Source organism: Pectinophora gossypiella, chromosome 14 (genome assembly GCF_024362695.1).
Source record: "Pectinophora gossypiella chromosome 14, ilPecGoss1.1, whole genome shotgun sequence".
In the NCBI taxonomy this organism is placed as follows: domain Eukaryota; kingdom Metazoa; phylum Arthropoda; class Insecta; order Lepidoptera; family Gelechiidae; genus Pectinophora; species Pectinophora gossypiella.
In genome coordinates, this window is record NC_065417.1 from 15,523,012 (window position 1) to 15,543,475 (window position 20,464).

The 20,464-nt window shown below is 39.9% G+C and overlaps 2 protein-coding genes across 3 annotated transcripts; both read left to right on the top strand.

The window, feature by feature from the left end:
* The first annotated feature begins 41 nt into the window (after positions 1-41).
* LOC126372734 (histone-lysine N-methyltransferase E(z)) lies at positions 42-17,453 on the top strand. Of its 2 annotated transcripts, none has more exons than XM_050018598.1 (16): positions 42-250; positions 333-516; positions 857-1,072; positions 2,215-2,351; positions 2,831-3,000; positions 3,619-3,782; positions 8,610-8,710; positions 10,421-10,550; positions 10,825-10,923; positions 11,496-11,626; positions 12,169-12,317; positions 13,329-13,435; positions 14,375-14,576; positions 15,607-15,797; positions 16,056-16,221; positions 17,050-17,453. In XM_050018598.1, the coding sequence occupies exons 1-16, from the start codon at positions 176-178 to the stop codon at positions 17,108-17,110; spliced, it is 2,283 nt and encodes a 760-aa protein (XP_049874555.1). In that variant the 5' UTR covers positions 42-175; the 3' UTR covers positions 17,111-17,453. The 2 variants fall into 2 exon arrangements, with proteins under 2 accessions (XP_049874555.1, XP_049874556.1); XM_050018599.1 differs by having other exon boundaries at positions 8,619-8,710.
* A 324-nt stretch (positions 17,454-17,777) lies between these two features.
* LOC126372818 (FAD-linked sulfhydryl oxidase ALR) lies at positions 17,778-19,556 on the top strand. Its single transcript, XM_050018723.1, has 3 exons — positions 17,778-18,122; positions 18,414-18,601; positions 18,944-19,556. The coding sequence occupies exons 1-3, from the start codon at positions 18,018-18,020 to the stop codon at positions 19,104-19,106; spliced, it is 456 nt and encodes a 151-aa protein (XP_049874680.1). The 5' UTR covers positions 17,778-18,017; the 3' UTR covers positions 19,107-19,556.
* The last annotated feature ends 908 nt before the right edge of the window (positions 19,557-20,464 follow it).

Here is a 20,464-nt window from a genome sequence, read left to right on the forward strand (position 1 = left end):
TCATTCATTCATTCATTATTCTATCTAGTTTAGTTGTGGTTGTGTCAATGACCGGTTGTTGGTTGACTTGACCGGCGCGCGGCAGATATTACTTTCGTCGTCCTTTGTTCCTATTTTGTTAGACAATCGTAATAAAAATAATACACTTGATTGAGTTTTGCTAAATTGATTCCCTATGAGCAAGTCAAAGGTGTCTGCGGAATGGAAAAAGCGCGTGAAGTCGGAATATATGAGGCTTCGGCAAATGAAGGTAATGCTTGAAAACTGCTGGATTTTCGCCGATAATAATAGTGCAAAGGACGTGGAATTGATGTGAATTTTATGTGTTGTAGCGCTTCAAGCGCGCGGACGAGGTGAAGGTGGCATGGGCTCGCAATTTGCGGATCATGTCGGAGGCGATAGAGTCCCGGGAGCATGACGCGGCGGAGGGCGGGCGAAAGCCCTTCTGGCCGCCCCCGGCGACCAGCTGTAGCCACGAGAGCTTGATGAAGCGTGCTGAAGTGTCCTACACTGACGGTAATACATCTTAATTATGATAGTTGCATAGTGTTGATTCTTATTGTTTTAGTTGTTAGTAGTTGTTACATGTCAGGGGCCTTTGGCGGCTTAATAGGAACCCTGACACCAGGGTTGATGGGGTTCGTAATCAACTTCACAACCCACATGATATAAAAAGAGAATTAATTATAATACAAAAGGCAAGCTCAATAGAATTTCACTTGATTTATTACTGTTTTTCCTGCATTTGTCAACACATTTCTAAGGGACTTTTATAATGATTTTATTCGCCCTAAAACGCAAACAGAGTATCTTATAAGAATTCAAGCCTATATATTTAAATCCAATCTTTATTCAGCTTCAGGCGTTGTAACAACACAGCAAGTTCCAATACGCATCATCAACTCAGTGAATCCGATCCCGACTATGTACACATGGGCCCCGACACAGAAGAACTTCATGGTAGAAGACGAGACAGTGCTCCATAACATTCCGTACATGGGGGACGAGGTTCTCGACCAGGACGGTACATTCATCGAGGAACTCATAAAGAACTACGACGGGAAAGTGCATGGTACATCGGCTTATCATCATATCTTACTTTTTGTTTGTGGATATTGCCAATGTGACTTTTTATGACATTTTGATAAAAGCATAATAAACTATCATTCTTCCTCTTAAATAGATTATGGTCAGCTGCAGAAGACAAGGAATTTCTGTCCATTAAAACTTAAAGTACACCTTGGCTAAGTCCACAGAACACACATACATACATTACTCACATTGGTGTGTGGTGCACATATCCCAGCATCAAGATTAAGATTAATAACAAACCTTTTGGTTACACCACCACTCCACAGATCATATTCACATTCAGTCAACACTGACTCATGCTTCAAGTCTCACACTTAATGCTTATGTATATAACTATTAATTAATTAATTGAAAATGTAAACACAACTTTTTTTTATCAAATAATTATCTGTCTTGGACTGGAAGTAAAAATCATAAAATGTAAGTATTTTGTAAAAAAATCTAAAGAAACAATGTTCTGTTTGTCCCAATATTTTTGCTCTCATTCATACTTTACAAAAACCATGTCCTCAAACTATAAACGCAATATGTAAATTCGAAATCCGCCGAAATAAACACCAATATCAGAATACACAGTATATACATGTTAGTGACATCGTAACGAATACTCAGAGGGATGATTCAGACCATGATTCTGAGTTAATATCAAGTGGAATTTTCCGTCGCAAAATTCATGTTATTTTTTTAGTTTTTTTAATTATTTTCAATTCTATACTTTTGCGATGGAAAATTCCACTTGATATTAACTCAGAATAATTAGCTGAATCATCCCTCTCAGTGTTCGTTACGATGTCACTTACACCCCATACAAGTACATACTGTAGCCATACAAGTAGGTATGGGTGTTAGTGACACTGTAACAAATACTGAAGGGGATGATTCAGACCATGATTCTGAGACGATATCAAGTGGAATTTCCTGTCGGAGAAGTCATGAAAATTTTAGACCTTTTTTAAATTATTTTCCGTTCCATACTTTTGCGACGGAAAATTCCACTTGATATCAACTCAGAATCATGGCCTGAATCATCCCTCAAAGTTTTCGTTACGATGTCACTAACACCCTGTATTAGTATTTATACAGCTATACTGCCATCCTAAGATACTAATCTCTACTCGACAGGTGACAAAGAAGGCGGGTTCATAGATGACCAGCTGTTCGTTGACCTTGTGCATGCGCTGATGTCCTTCCAGACTAAGGATGAAGTGGCAGAGGAAAGACGCGAGCGGGAAGCACGGCACTCCAAGGATGATAGAGATGTAAGTAACACTTATTATAGAGGCTAGCTTTCTTCACGCGACTTTGTTCACGTCCAATTCGGTTATCTGATATAGCTTATACCACTCACCCCATGACGCAGCAACCATGCCCTTCGACAAATAGACGCAGCGAATGGTATCTACACAGATACCGCTTTAGGTTGAAGTCGAAGTAATTTTTTTATTCTAAGTTTTATCGAAGCTTTGAACACCCTGAGTGATCATGCCAGCCTCATAGATGCTTTCGTTTCGTGTGAAGTTGTTTAAAAGCCGTCAGCCGCACTCTTGTTGGTGTAGCATTCCTCCTAAAATTCCTCACTAGCCACACCCTTTCTGTCCAACTATTTAACTACTCTACTTAATAATTACTAAAAAAACAGAATACACTTGTACACAGGTGCCGCAATTCACTGAAAAAGCGCGACTGTTCAGCGATTATTTGCTTTGAGGGAAACACTAATACTGATACATATTTGCAGAAAGAAGCATCAAAAGACAAAGAGCAGAAAGACAAAGAAAAGGATAAGGAAGACAGCAAGGAGGGTGAGAAGAAGTTGATCCATGAGAAGCAGTTCCCCATCTTCATCATCTTCCAGGCTATAAGCTCACAGTTCCCGGACAAGGGCACTGCCCAGGAGCTGCGGGAAAAGTAAGTTCTCTCACGGAAATATATACCATATGATGACGAAAACCAACCGGTTTTCAACCGATTGAGGGGAGGCCTGTGCTCAGTCTGGCTTCTCTGACGTTGATATTCTGTATTTAAAAAATATTTGTTCAGTAGCTGTAAGTGGTGCTATAGATAATAATTATGCCCTATGGACTATTGTATATTTGTCAATCTGTCCTAAGAGTTTGCTTACCGTGGTCTACAACCACGGCTATCACTATACGGAAGAATTTCAGATAAATATTTCTTGTTTCGTACTTTTTATAGCGCGAATTTTCCGTAGTCTGGTTTCAGTTTTTAAACTTATATTTTTATAAGTAATTTAGACGGATAGATGGTGAAGGAGGAAAACATCGTGAGGTAACCCACATTCTCACGTTCGAGGGTTTCGAGGTCAGACAGGCAGTTGCTTCAGTAAAGAACCGGAACGGTCAAATGCTCAGGTTAAGTAAGCGCGCGGCCTGTGAAAACGGGATAACGCTGGGGAGATGATAATAGAGGTGGCGAAGCGACTAGCGATTTCTTCTATGCCTTTGTCTATTAGACTATAAAAAATGACTAAATGATATAAATGACTACAGTCTACACTCCCCCCAGGTACATCGAGCTAACGTCCCGCAGCGACCCCAACGCGCTGCCCCCCGAGTGCACGCCCAACATCGACGGCCCGCTGGCGGAGTCCGTGTCGCGGGAGCAGACCATGCACTCCTTCCACACGCTCTTCTGCCGCCGCTGCTTCAAATACGACTGCTTTCTACATCGTGAGTATCAATAGCTAATTAACATTGACAGTTTGAGAAGGGTGTGTCAAGGCCCCGTCTCACACGGAGCTACTCAAAAATTACCAAAAATATTAGTAATTAGTAGTTACGATTACAAACTACTTACTGATAATACTGATGAACCGGTGTGTGCAAAGTCTGTATGAGAATGCATGGGCAATGACGGTCAAGCAATCCGTTAAAAAAATTGTAACAAACATCACGTTTACGACCATATCCCAACAGGGTAGACAGAGGTACATCCATCGCAAAATGAACTAAGTACCCACACCTCCCCCAGTTTTCTGTTACACTAACAGATTAGGTGGTTTTTAATAACAAGTTCTTTTTGCTGTGTGTGAGACAGGGCTTAAGGCTGTATTACACGATTTTATGGGCCCAAGTTAGTTGCGGTGTTATTACGGCGGTAAGTTTTATTATCCTATCTTAGGGTCTCTGAAATCGTGTAGCAGTATTAGGCCGATCACATTTTGGACGTGTTTACGTACGAATTCATCTAGTGTGTACACGCACGAACACAGGAACACTCCACTCCCCACTCCAGTTGGTTTTTATAGGCTAAGCCGTAACACTGGATCCACATAAAGTGTGGGATGCGATTATTGCACTAATTTTATTGGCCACCCATGCGAGAAATAAACAAATTCTATTGGCTCATTTCTCGAGTCGCGCGCGACTTGTACGCACGAGTCAAATTCGTACGAATCCGCGCCCGAAGTGCGACCAGCCTTTATTATGCTAATGAATACCTAACATTCTTAAACATTTTAAGACATTGAGAGGTAATTTGGTTTTACTTATTCCATTTATGTAAAAACTTGAAAGAGAAATTATGTCAGGCTAACTATTTTGGTTCAAATATTTTATCATTGGAATTTTTCGATTAGTATTGTTTATCAATAATAAATAATAATATTTAAATAGTTTATGTAATGTATCGTTTTTAGATTAGTATTTAATATTTAAATGTAATTATTAATTAGTATTAATATTATGATGGGGTCTTATTATGTTCGGCTGACAGGAAGTCAGGGTGCAGGTAAGACCACGTATCACATATCATTATCATATTTTATCATATCATATAGCTCGTCATCCTCTGCCTTACCTCTTTCATTTATACATCATCTTATATGGGGGAACTATAGGCAATGAAATAAAACTTTTATAAAAGAGTGTTCTCGTTTGTGGTAACACCTTGCGAAATAACCTACAATCAATAATTATTGCAATATTGACCTTCAACAATTTTATTTCTGGTATTTGCAAACATTGATTAAATGAATTTTGAATATATTTTATATGAAAAAGTAAGTTATAATATTGAATATTAAACATGTTTATATTAAAGTTTTAGCCTTAAATTAATATTTTATGTGTTTATTGGATGGGATTGATAATCGATTGTTCTGCCTAATTCCAACATATTCTACTTATTTTATGACCATATATTATCTTGCGCTGTGTACACCATAATGTTATATTTTTATTTATCATGTTTTAATGTATTACTTTATCCATATAATTAATAGCTACCTACACTTGTAATTATTAAATCGTTTACGGATATGTCGAGGTACCTAATAATATTGATAGATTTCTTTGCGATTATGTTCTGTAAACTTTTTAATAATTACTTAACACACATTGCATAATCATTGCCATTTTTATAAAATGTCGCTACTATTTAAGATCTCTTTACATCTACATCATAACCCTGTTTTCATAAAACTATAAGTTACAATTTTCTATTTAATCTGACAACACTGTCCTATCATAACTGTCCAATCACAGACCGGAATGATATGTAATGTTGCCAGTTTATGTTAGAAGTTCCCAATTGGTAGCTTTCACTCAGATGCTATAGTGTAGACATTGCTTTGTCTGTTAAATATAATACCTGCTATATGTGCCTTTACTCATACATACATCTCTTAGAGCAACACGGGAAAGAAATAGTCACACGCAGGCGTTCCCCTCGGCCAAAGTGTTTGTTTACTTGGACCGCTAAAACATAGTTTGTAGTCTTGGGTGAAATTGCGTATAAAAGAGATATATTCGTTAACTAAGCTGATATCTAGCTCACCACAGTTTGTCTGTCTTGCAATATTTGAGGTCTAATTACTTAGTTTTTTGCCCATATTAAGGGTACTTTTTTAGGATGTTTCTAGAAGCCTATTAAATGGAGCAGTTTTTAGAAATACTTTCAGGGTCCATGACAATCTCATGTGTTTATTATTCTTCGGCGAAGTTTTAACAACTGTAACAATTTTGGTCGAATTCTCACTTTGACTTCTGATAACTTTTTTTATCTTTGATTGAGCGGTACATAGCCTTAGGCATAGTTGTAAAGTAAAATAATGTAATTATTAAGAAAGAGATAGCGACAAAATGATTATTTCTGAAGTAAGGTAGAAAATCTAGAAAAAGGTATAAAATGGATCATATCTACTAAACCGTAAATAATTGCTGAACATACATGGGGGTATTTCTGGTAGCTAATGAGCTCCTCTATCTAATTTTTCATTTTGAACGTGAACTTCTGGGCCACCCTGTATATTAAGTTTTCAACTAACGCTATAGGTAAGGTACTCCCCTCCGGTCCGCCGGAGAGGCCCGTGTTGCTCCTCGCTACATCTACACGAAGACATTATACCTATACTTCGTAATCAAGACGGTGGCACAAAAATGTAGCAAACGAGAGAAGACTGACACTGTTTGTCCCTTTCTACCACGATAGCCATTGGGTTAAAAGCATACGCGACGCCATTAATAACGCTATCCAGTGTTACCCGATCAGTCGATAGACAAGTACACACTCAGATCAACCGACCTCTCACTTGGCTCGTTTGAGCATACCATAGCAACAACAACCTTATGCTCTAGGCTAGGGTTTTCTTTTGTCAAATCTTTGCATGGTCTTGTTTACGAAGTATATAATGTATTTGCGTCTACATTACACACACATTCATACGCAGAACGCAACATAATTTCACATTATCATTTTGTAGCTTGGCCACAAATATAAAAACTAAAGTTTTTGAGAGGGCGCTGTATCGTATTTATATTGCAGAAGATAGGACATCACAGTTTCCCGATGAAATTGATTTCTAAACAATTAATATATACGTTAGACATTATCATTTCTTTGGCAACAATAGGATAGTTGACTGTTGCTGGGCACCCTCAGTACTGTTGTCTAAAATATTGTACCGGGTGACAGCCCTAATTTGTCCTACTTTTTTCTTCTCATCAATCCACTCACGTCATGCTGAAGATTAATCTGAAATTGGCTTTTCAATATCATGCCTAACCCCGGTGATATTAACAGTTGATGAGGGAATTCTCCGTTTTTACATGTCTTTTATGGCACTAGGAGCATGTGACGTCATGATTTCTTACGTTTCTTTTTAACTATCGGACTTCGGATGGCTGTAACTATGTAATTTTTTAACAAATTTCGATTCTGTTTTCACATTTGGCTGTCATCATTAATTTATGTCTATTTTGCAAATATTTTTTTTTATACCTGTCAACTATCCTGTTCGTAAATGCCGGCACACCGGAATATTTAAACTGAGAAACGGTTCTTTTAAAAAAGTCTGTTCATAAAATGTTATTTTACCTGCAATAAGACGAAGAGTTTTTATATTTCTGGTCCAAATTAAGTGTGGGTTTCTACCAAAGCGGAGAGGAGAGGAGATGTGTAGGAATTGACCAATTAAGTAGTGACAGACAGACAGACGGTGGAATTGTTCTTATGTGTGTTTCTTTCGTGTGTGTGGGGGGTTTGAACTTTAAAAACGGTTTGTTTTAACGTGTATCTTTTTTGTACGAAGTTCTCCGAACACCAGAAGGTGATATCATCTCAAATCTAAATTTTCAAATCCTAAGTCTATTTACAAAAGTAAGAACTCATGTATGTAGCCAAATTTACGCAAGTACTAACTGGATATTTACAAAAAACCAAAGATCATCATCATCTCCTAGCATTATCCCGTTTCTCACAGGGTCAGCTTATCTAACCTGAAGATTTGACAGGTCCGGTTTTTTACAGAAGCGACTGCCTGTCAGACCTTCCAACCCGCGAAGGGACAACCAGCCCAATACAGGTTAGGTCACATACCTCTAAAAATGCATTTCTCGGGAATGTGGGTTTCTTCACGATGTTTTCCTTCACCGCTGAGCACGTGATAATCATTTATGATCCAAACATGAATTCGAAAACAAGTTCGACAATCATTGATTTAGGTCTGTGCTGGATTCGAACCTGCGACCTCAAAGTGAGGCAAGCGTTCTACCAACTGGGCTACCACGGCTCTCAAACAAAAAACCAAAGATACTAGGATATTTTTGCGTCAGTAATAAGATTGACCACCGGTGTTCATAATAATTTCGTTTTTTATACCGGTGTATATAATAATTTTGGATAGGGAGATCGGGCCTTAAACCACCACGCGGGCCCAGTGCGGATTGGTGGTTATTAACGACTGCTAATGCAGCCGGGACCAACGGCTTAACGTGCCTTCCGAAGCACGGCATCTCCCTATCCATCCATAGGGAAGGCCCGTGCCCCAGCAGTGGGGACGTTTATGGGCTGATGATGATGATGATATAATAATTTGACGTTTAGTAAAAGTAATTGATTAGATTGGTTGGGGACTGGACTATTGAAGAGACCGTCTTCTATCGTTGCACGTCTTCTCTCTCACTCTCTTCTCTGCTATGCTGCAAACCCACTCTAACACCTTTCATATACACCAATACGTGTATAATTTCTGAACTAATCCCTGCAACGCTCACCAGGGCTTCAAGCGTGCCACCCACGGCCCAACCTCACCAAGCGCAAGGGGCCCGACCTGAAGGCCTTCTCCGAGCCCTGTGGTAACAACTGCTACATGCTTTTGGTAAGATTAACAACACTTCTATGCTGTTCTGGGAGCAAATAAAAAACATAGAACACGTTCAGCTGCTTGGCTTCCCGGGCATGTCGTAAAAACCGACAGAGGGATTGTGTCCTCTAACATGATGGACTAATGTTATGAGCGATAGGCTGATCCCTTATCACCATAAGGTTCATCATATCCAGCTTACGACATCGTATCAACAGTGGCTGCAAGTTGTCTTTGATTACTTGTGGCTCTGCCCACCCCATTAGGGATAACGGGCGTGAGTTTATGTATGTATGTATGTAACAACAACATAACCTCACCACTACATTCCCGATGAGGCACTTCCTTCCCAAAAAACAATATAGATTGCGTTGTACAGTCATGAGCAATATAATGTACCCACTTTAGGACTCTGTCGCACTAACATATTTGACATTTTGTGAGACTTACAGTTCAATTTGTCAAAAAAGTTAATGTGACATGGTACCAAAGTGTATACATATTAATGCTCGTGACCGTACAGATTTAATGTGATAATTACCTATTTTCTCATTGCTTGGACATAATAGGCTACTTGACAGTTTTCGGTTAAGTATTAAAAAAAATACAAACTCTTATTTTATGCCTCTTAAAATATTTTATTTTCTCGAAAAAGTTTTATAAAATAGAAAAATAAACTTTAATTTTCTTCATTAATTTCAAATTTCGCGCGAAAACGGTTGGTCACGTGACATTTTGCCTAGTGACGTCACATTTCAATAAACAAAGAAACTGTCAAACAGTATGACTAGAAACCTGACAGATGGTTTTTGGGATGGCTTTATTTTGATCAGAATAATAGTGGTGGAATATGTGTTGTGCCTGGGTGTAATAACAAGGGTCATCATTTATACTCAAAAACAAAGATAAAAGATGCATAATATGTCTGTTCAAAAGTAAAACGTTACTGATTTGATTAGTTGGAAACTATAATAATAATAATAAAAAAGTTTATTTAGGTAAAACCTACGACACACATATACATTTACAACATTAAAATATACACACATTAATATTTAGTTGGAAAACATAAAGGTATATGGGTGCAGCTCACCAAAAAAGGCCAAGGTTCAGTGAAAATTCAGGTTAAAGAAATCTTTATTCTCAAAAGAAATTTACATTTCACTTCATGAGAACTTATAAACTAACTTAATGTAAACAAAATATAAACAGTTGTAATAGGCTTCTTGACACTCAGTGAAACGATAACAACACCTTGAGTAATTTAAACAAACTTATTTCGTAAATAAGGCAAAAGAAAAATGGTATTTTTGGCAGCCACTTTGAAAGAAGAGGGCATTCACAAAAAACAACAGTTCGCACGTAATATGGAGGTGCTTAGCAGTACGAATAGTGCGTAGCGTAGTAATTACCTACATATTTGCTATTTGTGTGAGTAATAGCAGGCGGTCGCCGGCGACCGGCTAAACAATAGGCACTTGGATCGGAGTAAACATAAAAATTTACCGAGAGGGCAACACTGATTTTCAACCCACACCGATCGGTGAAACGCACGATAAATTAAAAAAATAAAGAGTACAAAAAAAGACTACTCTGTATAAGAGACAACTCCATTCCCGCAGACGCGATCTAGTTCAGTGCTTCACTGCAATCGCCAGCCACATTTCCGTACTCAACTGTCACTCTTCCGCCGTCAGATGTGAAGTTGTGTGTGTTGTACTCCAGGAAGGCATGCGCGAGAAGCTGGCGCGAGAGGCAGCGGCCGGCGAGGAGGACAAGAACAAGACACACGCCATGGACTCGCCCAACGACGCCTCCTCCGAGGACAGCAACGACAGCAACCGCTTCCAGAAAGGTCACAATTCACGCCTATTTCTCATGAGGGTTGGCAGAGACCCCGGAAAGATCCTGTCATACCACATTCTTTCACATAAACTTAACATAAGCTCACGACCAACAGCAAAGTAGATGAGGTTGAGAAGAGATTGTGTGATAGACTAGAAACCACTGCACCCATTTAGGAGTTCAATATACAATGACTTTTGGTTTGGTTTTTGGACACTTGGATAGAGGCGTGAGTAGTGGTCCCTCTATCCGGTTATTGTAAAACACCTCCTTCAACATTGCAGGCAGCAACAGCAACTCGAGCAACAGCAACTGGAGCAGCAATGGCTGCCATCGCAAGGACGCCGCCGACACGCCCACAGAGCACACTTATAATGCTTTAGGTAATATTTGGTATTACTTAATATATCCTTTTCTGTTACTCAGAACAGAACCGTCATTTCCTAGAGCGAGAGAGAACCACGCGGCTGAATCGACGAAGTCATAGCGTGCGCGTAAGCATACAGTCTGTAAGCATAAGAAAGTGTGAAGATGTAGTTCAACCCTAAGACGACGTATTGCTTCCCAGTATTGCTTTCTTTATTATGACTTATTGTAAATTTGCCGCAAATGACATTAACTACTTGGTCGGACAAATGGAGGACTCTCACCAGGTAGAAAATTTAAGACAACATGCCTTAGGATGCCCAGTTGGGCGCGAACCTTGGCTCAGAGCGTCTTCTGAGACTTCCTAGTGGGTCGAAAGAATGAATGTGGGAAATCGTCGACCACGCCGGCTGGGTCCTGAAGTGTTTGTTGTTGCAAGCTGATTAGCCGCCTCTATGGCTAGAGTAAAAGGGTCGTCAGGATCGTATATTACGTCCTTCGCCTCAGTATTGCTGAGCTGGGGTATGTGTAAAAGGTTCTATATAATCGATCATAGACCATGTATATAACGTAGTGTGGTGTCTGTCAGGGCTGACGCTGGGCGACATAGACTCGGAGTGGACGGGCTCGGACCAGTCCCTGTTTAGAGCTCTGCACAAGGTGTTCCCCTCCAACTACTGCGCCATCGCGCAACTCATGCTCTCCAAGACTTGCCAACAGGTAACACATAACTCAACATTGGCCCCGAATGCTGATACCCCTAATTTTATTTTAAGTTCTCTCTCTCTCTCTATTTAAGAGCTGCGCTCTTGTCGGTGGAGTAATTTTAAAATGAATGAATGAATAACCCGGGCGAATAAAATAGGCGTTAATATTAATCAACCCGTTTGACGTGTGCTGTCAACTGAATTCTGTCGGGTTATTGGCCAATATAAAATTTTGGGAGGGATTTTTAAATTTCTGACTAAAATTGACGTATGTTCCATAATTTTTATGTCAGTCGGTTACCAGTCCCTTTCCTTTTCAGCGAAAAAGCCACGCTCTTGTCCATGTAGAAAATTCCATGCTACTTTTTTAGGGAAACATAGGGCAGTGGTTTCCCCTCTTGCCTTCCGCCCCGCAGTACTCTATATGACGCGAGTGGGATGGCGCCCTGAGTAGTCTTATTTCAAAACTGTACTAGGCGTTTGGTTTGGTCCCAGACCATTGGTTGGTAGTTTTCACTATAAGGCGACGATATGTAACTTAGTTACTTCCCCCAGGTTTACACATACTGGATCCACACCGGACAGGAGGAGTGCGGCGTGGAAACAGAGCTGACCCCGCCGCGGAAGAAGAAGAAGAAGCATCGCCTCTGGTCCGTCCACTGCCGCAAGATACAGCTCAAGAAGGACAACAACTCGCACCACGTGTATGACACCCTCTATTTTATTATTAAACTAGCTTTTTCCCGCGGCTTCGCTCGTTATATTCGGGGTAACACGGTTCCCCTTTCCTTATGTACCGATTTTTAGCTTTGCCTTGAAACTGGGAAAAGTCCCATATAAAACTTCAAATTCAAATTCAACTTCAAATATTTATTGCATTCCATGTAGTACAATGGGGTGTTACATAGGCATAGGAACTAAAACATGGACCCTGTGGGGCACAGCAACGTTGAAGGGAAGAGAGGAAGTGTGTATGTGTGTAGTGTGTAACTTCACCCCTCTTTGAAGGGGCTGGGCCAGATTTCCAAAAAAAAATGATGCATGATTTTTTTGCAAGTCACAAATAGTCCGCATACCAATTTTTAGCATTCTAACTTGAAAATTGCGAGATGCTCCATAAAAACTTCCACCCCCCATTTTAGGGAAGTGGGAGGTGGGGAAGAGACACATGGATTCAATTAAATAATCATTAATAACAGGCATATACTCATAGAAACATTCAGTTACAGATTATAAAGCAACTTCCGCACTGGTCCTGTTGACGATGTTTATATAAACGTTACACGCATCACGGAGATGCCATAGTCTAAAATTAAATCTTATAAAATTAACTGCAACCAAATAACTACTTTGGTTGTACTACATCTGCGGGTTTAGCACCGTAAGCGCGCAACTCTTTCTCGCCTCGACATACATCACCCGTCACTCACACACAGTACTGCTTAGAAAGAGACAGATGATCACTGTCGTGGCGAGTAAGAGTCACGTGCTTACGGTGCTAAGCCCGCTGGTATAATTATCGAATCGGAGATCTTCACGCTGCCTACACCTTGGACATTCCGTACAAAAATTTCATTCTTACCGTGTGCCGCCTAACGCGTAAGTGTGAGCGAGACACAGGTCGCCCTCTCTCCCTTACTCGTTAACGGCTTACGGCCATTTAGACTAAAGTGATATCCAGGGAGATTAAAGTCGTCTGTTCGTGCGGCCCGCAGGTACAACTACACGCCGTGCGACCACACCAACCAGCCGTGCGACAACATGTGCCCCTGTCTGCAGTCGCAGAACTTCTGCGAGAAATTCTGCCAGTGCAGCAGTGACTGTGAGTAGCTTTTTTTTTTCGGCGTGACTTATTGTAGATATTAACTACTTGGCCGGACAAATGGGGAGCGCTGAAGGCTCTCACCCGGTACAACGTTTAAGACAACAGGCCTGAGGGTTCCCAGTTGGGCGCGAACCTCGGCTCAGGGCGTCGTCTGAGAGGAAAAATATTTGAAAGAATTAATCGACCCTAGGGGTCCGATAGCGATAAGCGCTGATTGAGGGAAATCGTCAACCACGCCGGCGGGGTCGGTATTGGGGTCCTGAAGTGTCGCGAGCTGATTGGCTGCCTTTATGGCTAGAGACGGACTGTGAGTAGCGATTATTATTATTTTATTATAGAATTTGAGTTTCCAGCACAGACCTAAACCAATGATTGTCGAATTTGTTTTCAAAGTCATGGTTGGATCGTAAATGATTATCATGTGCTTAGCGGTGTAGGAAAATATCTTGAGGAAACTCACATTCCTGAGAAATGCATCTGCGGAGGTATGTGACTTAACCTGCATTGTGCTGGTTTTCTCTTTGTGGGTTGGAAGGTTAAACAGGTAGTCGCTTTTGCAAAAAACCGGACCTGTCAAATCTTAAGTAAGCGGACCCTGTGAAAAACGGGATAATGCTAGGGAGATATTTATGATGAAAAAATCCGAATGTCTGACTGATTGGTTTACACATAGTCGAAACCGCTAAGTTTTGATTTTAGTTAGGATTTTTTGTAAATTCATCCCTAAGGTATTAAATGAAAAAAAAATTATAAAACTTCGACAGTTTTGCAACTAATGATATGAGAGCATACGCTATATTGCGAGGATATTAACCAAGACCAATGTCGTCACGATAAGATAAAATAAAATGACCCGTAGACTCGCTAGTGGGTCGCGTTACCGGTACCTCAGGCACGGATAAAGACAGGTTATAAGTGGCACCGTTCTATCCGCAGGCCAGAACCGGTTCCCGGGCTGCCGCTGCAAGGCGTCGTGCAACACCAAGCAGTGCCCGTGCTACCTGGGCGTGCGCGAGTGCGACCCCGACCTGTGCACGGCGTGCGGCGCCGACGCGCCCGACGCGCGCGACGCCCGCGACGTCCGCGACCTCCGCGACGCGCGCAACACGCAGTGCTGCAAGAATGTCTCCGTGCAGAGGTAGCGCCGTTACATCCAACTAACGCTCTCTTACGCTTCCCATTGAGTTTAGCTTTATTTATATTTTTGGCATGTCAAATTGCTGTAATTTTTTTTTATTTTATTTATCTAATAAGTATTGCATAGTTAGGTAAACTAAACCATTGATACCGCTAAACCACAATACGGTTTGTTTCGGTACCAGTCTCCTCAGTTCGTTCGTCATACAAACAGCAGCAACTTAATGAGATTGCTCGGGCCTAGCGTACAAGGGGCAAGTAACGCACGACGATGATAGGATCCTTGCATCTCACCATATATTACACCACCCTGTACCTTAACGTCTTAAAAAAATCGTGTATTGTAATAAAACTTATAGGCCTGTCCAGACGAGGAATAGTCCTTTGGATCTCCGCCATAGTCTTCCACGTTCACTAAGAAGCTTTCCAATAAAGAAGTAGCACATCGTTCACCGAGGAAAGAAAGTGCCCGATTACCAACGAGTCGGACCATTTTCATATTGAAAAGTCGTATTTAAATTTAGAATGCGGAAAGAAATTCGTATTTTTTTAAATTTATTGTTCTATTATTATTATTTTACTTTTTTTAAACACGTACAACTCACTCCCCCTACAACTAGTAATATTTTGTCGTGAACCTATTTGTCATTTGACATGTAGTTGTAAAATTTAAATTTAGAATGCGGGGAGAAAATATTTTCATATTTTTTTTCTTACCGCTTATTTATACTTTCTGCCGCCTTTTCAAAAATGGAATGACGCGCTTTCCGCGTAGGTGTAGCAATATGCATTTTTTGCATAATTAATATTTGAATTACGAGTCTTTAAATTCGTCAGTTAGACAGAGAAATTATGGTACACACGCATCTGTGTGTGTGACGTTTAACACCCATACTATTGAAGACTTAAGTAAGACCGAGGTAAACCTAACTCAGCCGCTTGTGGGGAGCGGAGAGTTGCCGTTCTATACGTAGTAATATTCCTTTCTAATGTAACTAATGATATCGTACTAAACGTTACTGATCCCACAGGGGGCTGCACAAGCACCTGCTGCTCGCGCCGAGCGACGTGGCCGGCTGGGGCATATTCCTGAAAGAGGCGGCCCACAAGAACGAGTTCATCTCCGAGTACTGCGGGGAAATCATTTCGCAGGATGAGGCCGACAGGCGCGGGAAGGTGTACGACAAGTACATGTGCTCGTTCCTCTTCAATCTCAATAATGGTGAGATATAAAATAAAAATAAATAAATAAATATACTTCTCTACAAAATAATCGAAACACTTCCGAATTTCTGTTTAACAACAATGTTATTTTAAATTTAGAATTTGGAATGTTAGTATTTAGAATTGAAAGCCCTATACTTTATAATGACATTTATTTTTTATTCGTAATACTTGTGTTCAATATTTTTCTGATAAAACTTATGAAACATAAACTTGGGACGTGTTGCGACATTGAAAACTGTTATTTCCTCTTCAGATTTCGTAGTAGACGCGACGCGTAAGGGCAACAAGATTAGGTTCGCGAACCACTCGATCAACCCGAACTGCTACGCCAAGGTGATGATGGTGAACGGCGACCACCGCATCGGCATCTTCGCCAAGCGCGCCATCCAACCGGGGGAGGAGCTGTTCTTCGACTACAGGTAAGAAAGCTTTAGTACATTCATGGTATAATAAAGCTAGGTATGCTCAAAAGTGACAGCTAACATTTGAAGGTCAGCCCAGCTGACGTCATCCCGCCCTGTATTGCCATTTCATAATAAGTAAATTACCAATGTTTTTATATTTTCTTTCCAAGGAAATTTTGAACTGTTAGTAAAAGATTTACTTACAGTTTTAATATTTTTGATACATATTTGACTTTGTTCTAAGGGGGAATAAAGTGACCGCTCAAGTTTAGGTACTTGATATCTATCTTACTTATGTACTTGGAAGAGCGGAAACTCCTAACATAGTTATATTTTATATAAGAGGGGTCTCCAAAACCATTTTATACAGGGTCTTAGTGACATCGTAATGAAAACTTTGAGAGATGTTTCAGACCATGATTCTGAGTTGATTATCAAGTGGAATTTTCCGTCGCAAAAGTATAAAAGAAAAACTAAAATGTTCATGAATTTCCCGACATATGATGATATCAACTTAGAATTGTGATCTGAATCATCCTCCACAGTATTCGTTACGATGTCACTAACACCCTGTGTTAGATTAAGTTCTGTAAAAGAAATAAGCCTCTTTTTGAGGCCCGAGTGTAACCCAGGGCTTAACACACTTGAGATGGAAATCGTACAAGGAAAATATATAACATTATTGTATACCTAATTATTTCGTTCTAACAGCTGTCAAATTGATCATCATAATATTTTACGGACATACATTGAAATCGGTGGGTTGGTAATGTTAGTGTGTAGCTAAACCAAACAAAAAGAATAAGAATTACGTATTTACAATGTTATCCTTTATTTTCGCAGATACGGACCAACTGAACAACTGAAGTTCGTCGGCATCGAGAGGGAAATGGAATTCTTATGAGAGCAAACCAAACAATGATGTGATCCGAACCCATATGGGGCGGTGTGAGACTTTAAACTCGAAATAAACTGCCAGAACTGGTATATTTATGGTTGATTTTGTGTGAATCTGCCAGTCCTTAGATAATAAAGACATCTGTGCCTTTCATTATAAAATCTTTCCGCATTTTTTTATTGTTTTTACACGTTCTGTGAAATAGGCTACAAATCAGAATGTACTTTATATCGCATCGTTAGTTGTGAACTGATAGTGTTATCTTCAAGATATCAGACTTGGACTATGTTGTTAAAATGAACTGAATTTTTACTTTATAATTTTTATAATAAAATCAGTGAAGGAATTACATTTGAGGTTTCATTAAAATGAGATGTTGAGGGCCCCAACTCTCCCCATTACATTATATTACATCATTCATATAAATGTAAGCTACGAGATCTATTTATATACTAGCTTTACTAGGACTACGACACGTGACATCCTAGCTTGAAATATCGCCGAGCGACCTCGCTGTGAAAGTGGTGCGGCGCACATTGGGCGCGCACGCCAGTCAAGCTTATAACGTGGATCCAATCTTTTTAAATTTAAACTTTTTATGTTTAGGTATAGGTCTACCAGAATCTGATGGTATAATTTTCAGGGAATTTATTTTTATTAATTGGCAACCCCATAAACGTCACCGCACCTGAAATTGACAGTTTTCTTGCACACGAATGAAGCGGCGAAATTTTTGAAAATATTACGAAATGCCCTACGATTTCCACGGTTTTCATTGATTTGCCTTGATGCACAGTAGATAAATGTATCGGAAGTAACGCTAGTTTGATATCAGACACTGGCGCTGTGGTGTTACACCATAGTTGGTTACATTTACATGGGGACGTGAGGGTTTTGGAGTAGTTAATGGAAAATGTCTCGATCTGAGGAGGAGGACAAGCCGTGTAGAGCGTGCTCAGACTTCAAGACGTGGGCCAATAAGCAGAGCAAATCGACCCTGGCCCCGCCGAGCAAAACGGTGAGGTTATGTTATTATAGGCGGTTTACCTAACCTACATGGAATATTCTCGTAATATCCAGGACATTCCTAAATTCCGTTCTATTTATTCAATGAAAAAGTTATACAATGACTAGAGTAAATCAAAGTATTTTGTGAAATTGCTGGATTTCTACATATTAAACCATGAAACAATAGAAATTGTTTTGCAACAGTGTGCTGATGGACGATACACTTAGTTTATTTTTAAATCACAAGATTTATAACATCTTTTTATATCGTTGATCTTTACCTCAGGTTGATGTGTTTCAGAACACACCAAAGGACTGTCCTCTAGACAAGGAAGACCTAGGCAAGTCCACATGGGGCTTCCTACACTCAATGGCAGGATACTACCCCGACAAACCCACCAAGTCACAGGCTGAAGACATGAGTAAATTCTTCCAAATATTTGCTCAGTTCTACCCGTGTGAACCTTGTGCATTGGACTTTCAAGAAGAGTAAGTTAATGCCAGAACTTATAATATGAATGTATAGCCACAATGTTAAATAAAAGCATAATGTAAAGTCAGTAATTCACATGAAAAATATGCTAAAACTATCTTGAATTCTATTCATTTTTTAACTAAATAAAAAAAATTAAGACTTAAGTTGCCTGGAAGAGTTTGCTACTTAGCAATAAGGCCGGCTATTGTACTCTTTCTATTTCTCTTTTGTTTTGTATTTCCTGTGTGTGCTTTATAAAGTTTATGATATAATATATAAGCCTCTTTAACATAACACTAATTCCTCCCCATTCTTACCGTTTAACAAGTAATTTACTCAAAACTTTTCTACCACAGCATAAAAAAGAATCCACCAAAGACGAAGACACAAGCAGAATTAGCAAACTGGCTGTGTGAACGCCACAACACCGTGAACATTAAACTTGGAAAACCCGTGTTTGACTGTAGCAAAGTGAATGAAAGGTGGAAAGAAGGTTGGAAGGATGGTTCCTGTGATTAACCAGGGGCTGGAAGAAGATATAGCTAAATAGAAAGGAGCGACACAAATCTTTATTGATAGTAGTTATATTTAAATTACGATTTGGACCAAATGGTGTAATAGTTTGCATAATATTTGTACCAAATGGACTTTTACTCATTCAACATTCATAGCATACTTACCAATATTTTTAATAGAGTGTATCACTATGAAGGAAAGTGAAACAAAAAATGTACTAATAAGAGTTCAAAGTACACAACGGGATATGAAATAATTCTTTCTATTTGGCAATATTTTCAAGTTTCAGTCCCATCTAAGAGTGATAAGCAAGGCTTAGTAGCAAGCGAGTGAGACAGTCTTAGTTTTTAAATGATTTGTGATGTTATTTACGTAGTTAGCCAGCATTTTCTACTATGTATATGTGTACAGTTATTTAGTTTCTGTTAATAAATGTTATTTCTCTATTGAGTATGTTGATGTTTAATATTCCCAAGTTATAAAAATAATACAAGTCTTTCGGCATGTCATGGGAGCAAGCTACAGAGGCTGCAAAAGATCGCGAGTGGAATACTGTTATTTAAACCCTACATCCCAACAAGGGAGAAAAGGATTAGAAGAAGAATATTAAATAGTAAGTAGATTCAAAATTCAAATTCAAAAATATCTTTATTCAGTAGGTAACATAGTTACACTTTGAATCGTCAATTTTTACATAACGAACGTCTCATCCGCCTAAAACTACAGCTTCTCACAACCTGTATAGCCGGGGAAAAGAAGCTGCCAGAAAAACCTCGGCACAGGGCCCTAGACGTTCTTTAAAAAAATAAAATAAACATAAAATATTGGTACACAATTGAGTTTTCAGACAGTTAAAGATTAAAATACAACACCTATCCTGAAGCCTTTGGTCTTGGTTATTATTATTTGAAAGGCTCTGACCTCCGCGACGAACCAGACATGGAACGACAAAGAAGGGTCATCAACGTTAAGGGATCTATGCTGGCGCGGCGTTTCCAACGGTGCAGCGACTATGAAAAACGAACATTATTTACGACCTTTTGCATAAACCTGTACACAGCGGAGTTGTGGTGTCGATACACAAAGAAAACCTACAATGACATGCGAGTATCCTACAATAATGCGTGGCGCGACCTGCACCGTCTACCTTACTGGTGCAGTGCGAGCGAGATGTTCTGCGAGGCGCGCGTGCCATACTGGGCCGCGTTGTTGCGTCGCGCCGTCAAGGGCGCGATGAATCGGTCATTTGATTAGACCCACTCTTTTTGGGAGGAAGCTCCATGACCTGGGGCTCCATTATGTGGCCCCTAGTGCTCGGCTTCTACATGAGCTTGTGCATGAACCTCAGGTGTAGTGGCGTC

What these genes read in the sequence shown, in the direction of transcription:
- LOC126372818 (XM_050018723.1), top strand. Translation starts at nt 18,018, where the DNA reads ATGTCTCGATCTGAGGAGGAGGACAAGCCGTGTAGAGCGTGCTCAGAC. An exon ending in TGGCCCCGCCGAGCAAAACG is followed by an intron (nt 18,123 to 18,413) that starts GTGAGGTTATGT and finishes GATGTGTTTCAG; the next exon opens with AACACACCAAAGGACTGTCC. An exon ending in GCATTGGACTTTCAAGAAGA is followed by an intron (nt 18,602 to 18,943) that starts GTAAGTTAATGC and finishes TTTCTACCACAG; the next exon opens with CATAAAAAAGAATCCACCAA.
- LOC126372734 (XM_050018598.1), top strand. Translation starts at nt 176, where the DNA reads ATGAGCAAGTCAAAGGTGTCTGCGGAATGGAAAAAGCGCGTGAAGTCG. An exon ending in TGAGGCTTCGGCAAATGAAG is followed by an intron (nt 251 to 332) that starts GTAATGCTTGAA and finishes TATGTGTTGTAG; the next exon opens with CGCTTCAAGCGCGCGGACGA. An exon ending in CCTCTTCAATCTCAATAATG is followed by an intron (nt 15,798 to 16,055) that starts GTGAGATATAAA and finishes TTTCCTCTTCAG; the next exon opens with ATTTCGTAGTAGACGCGACG.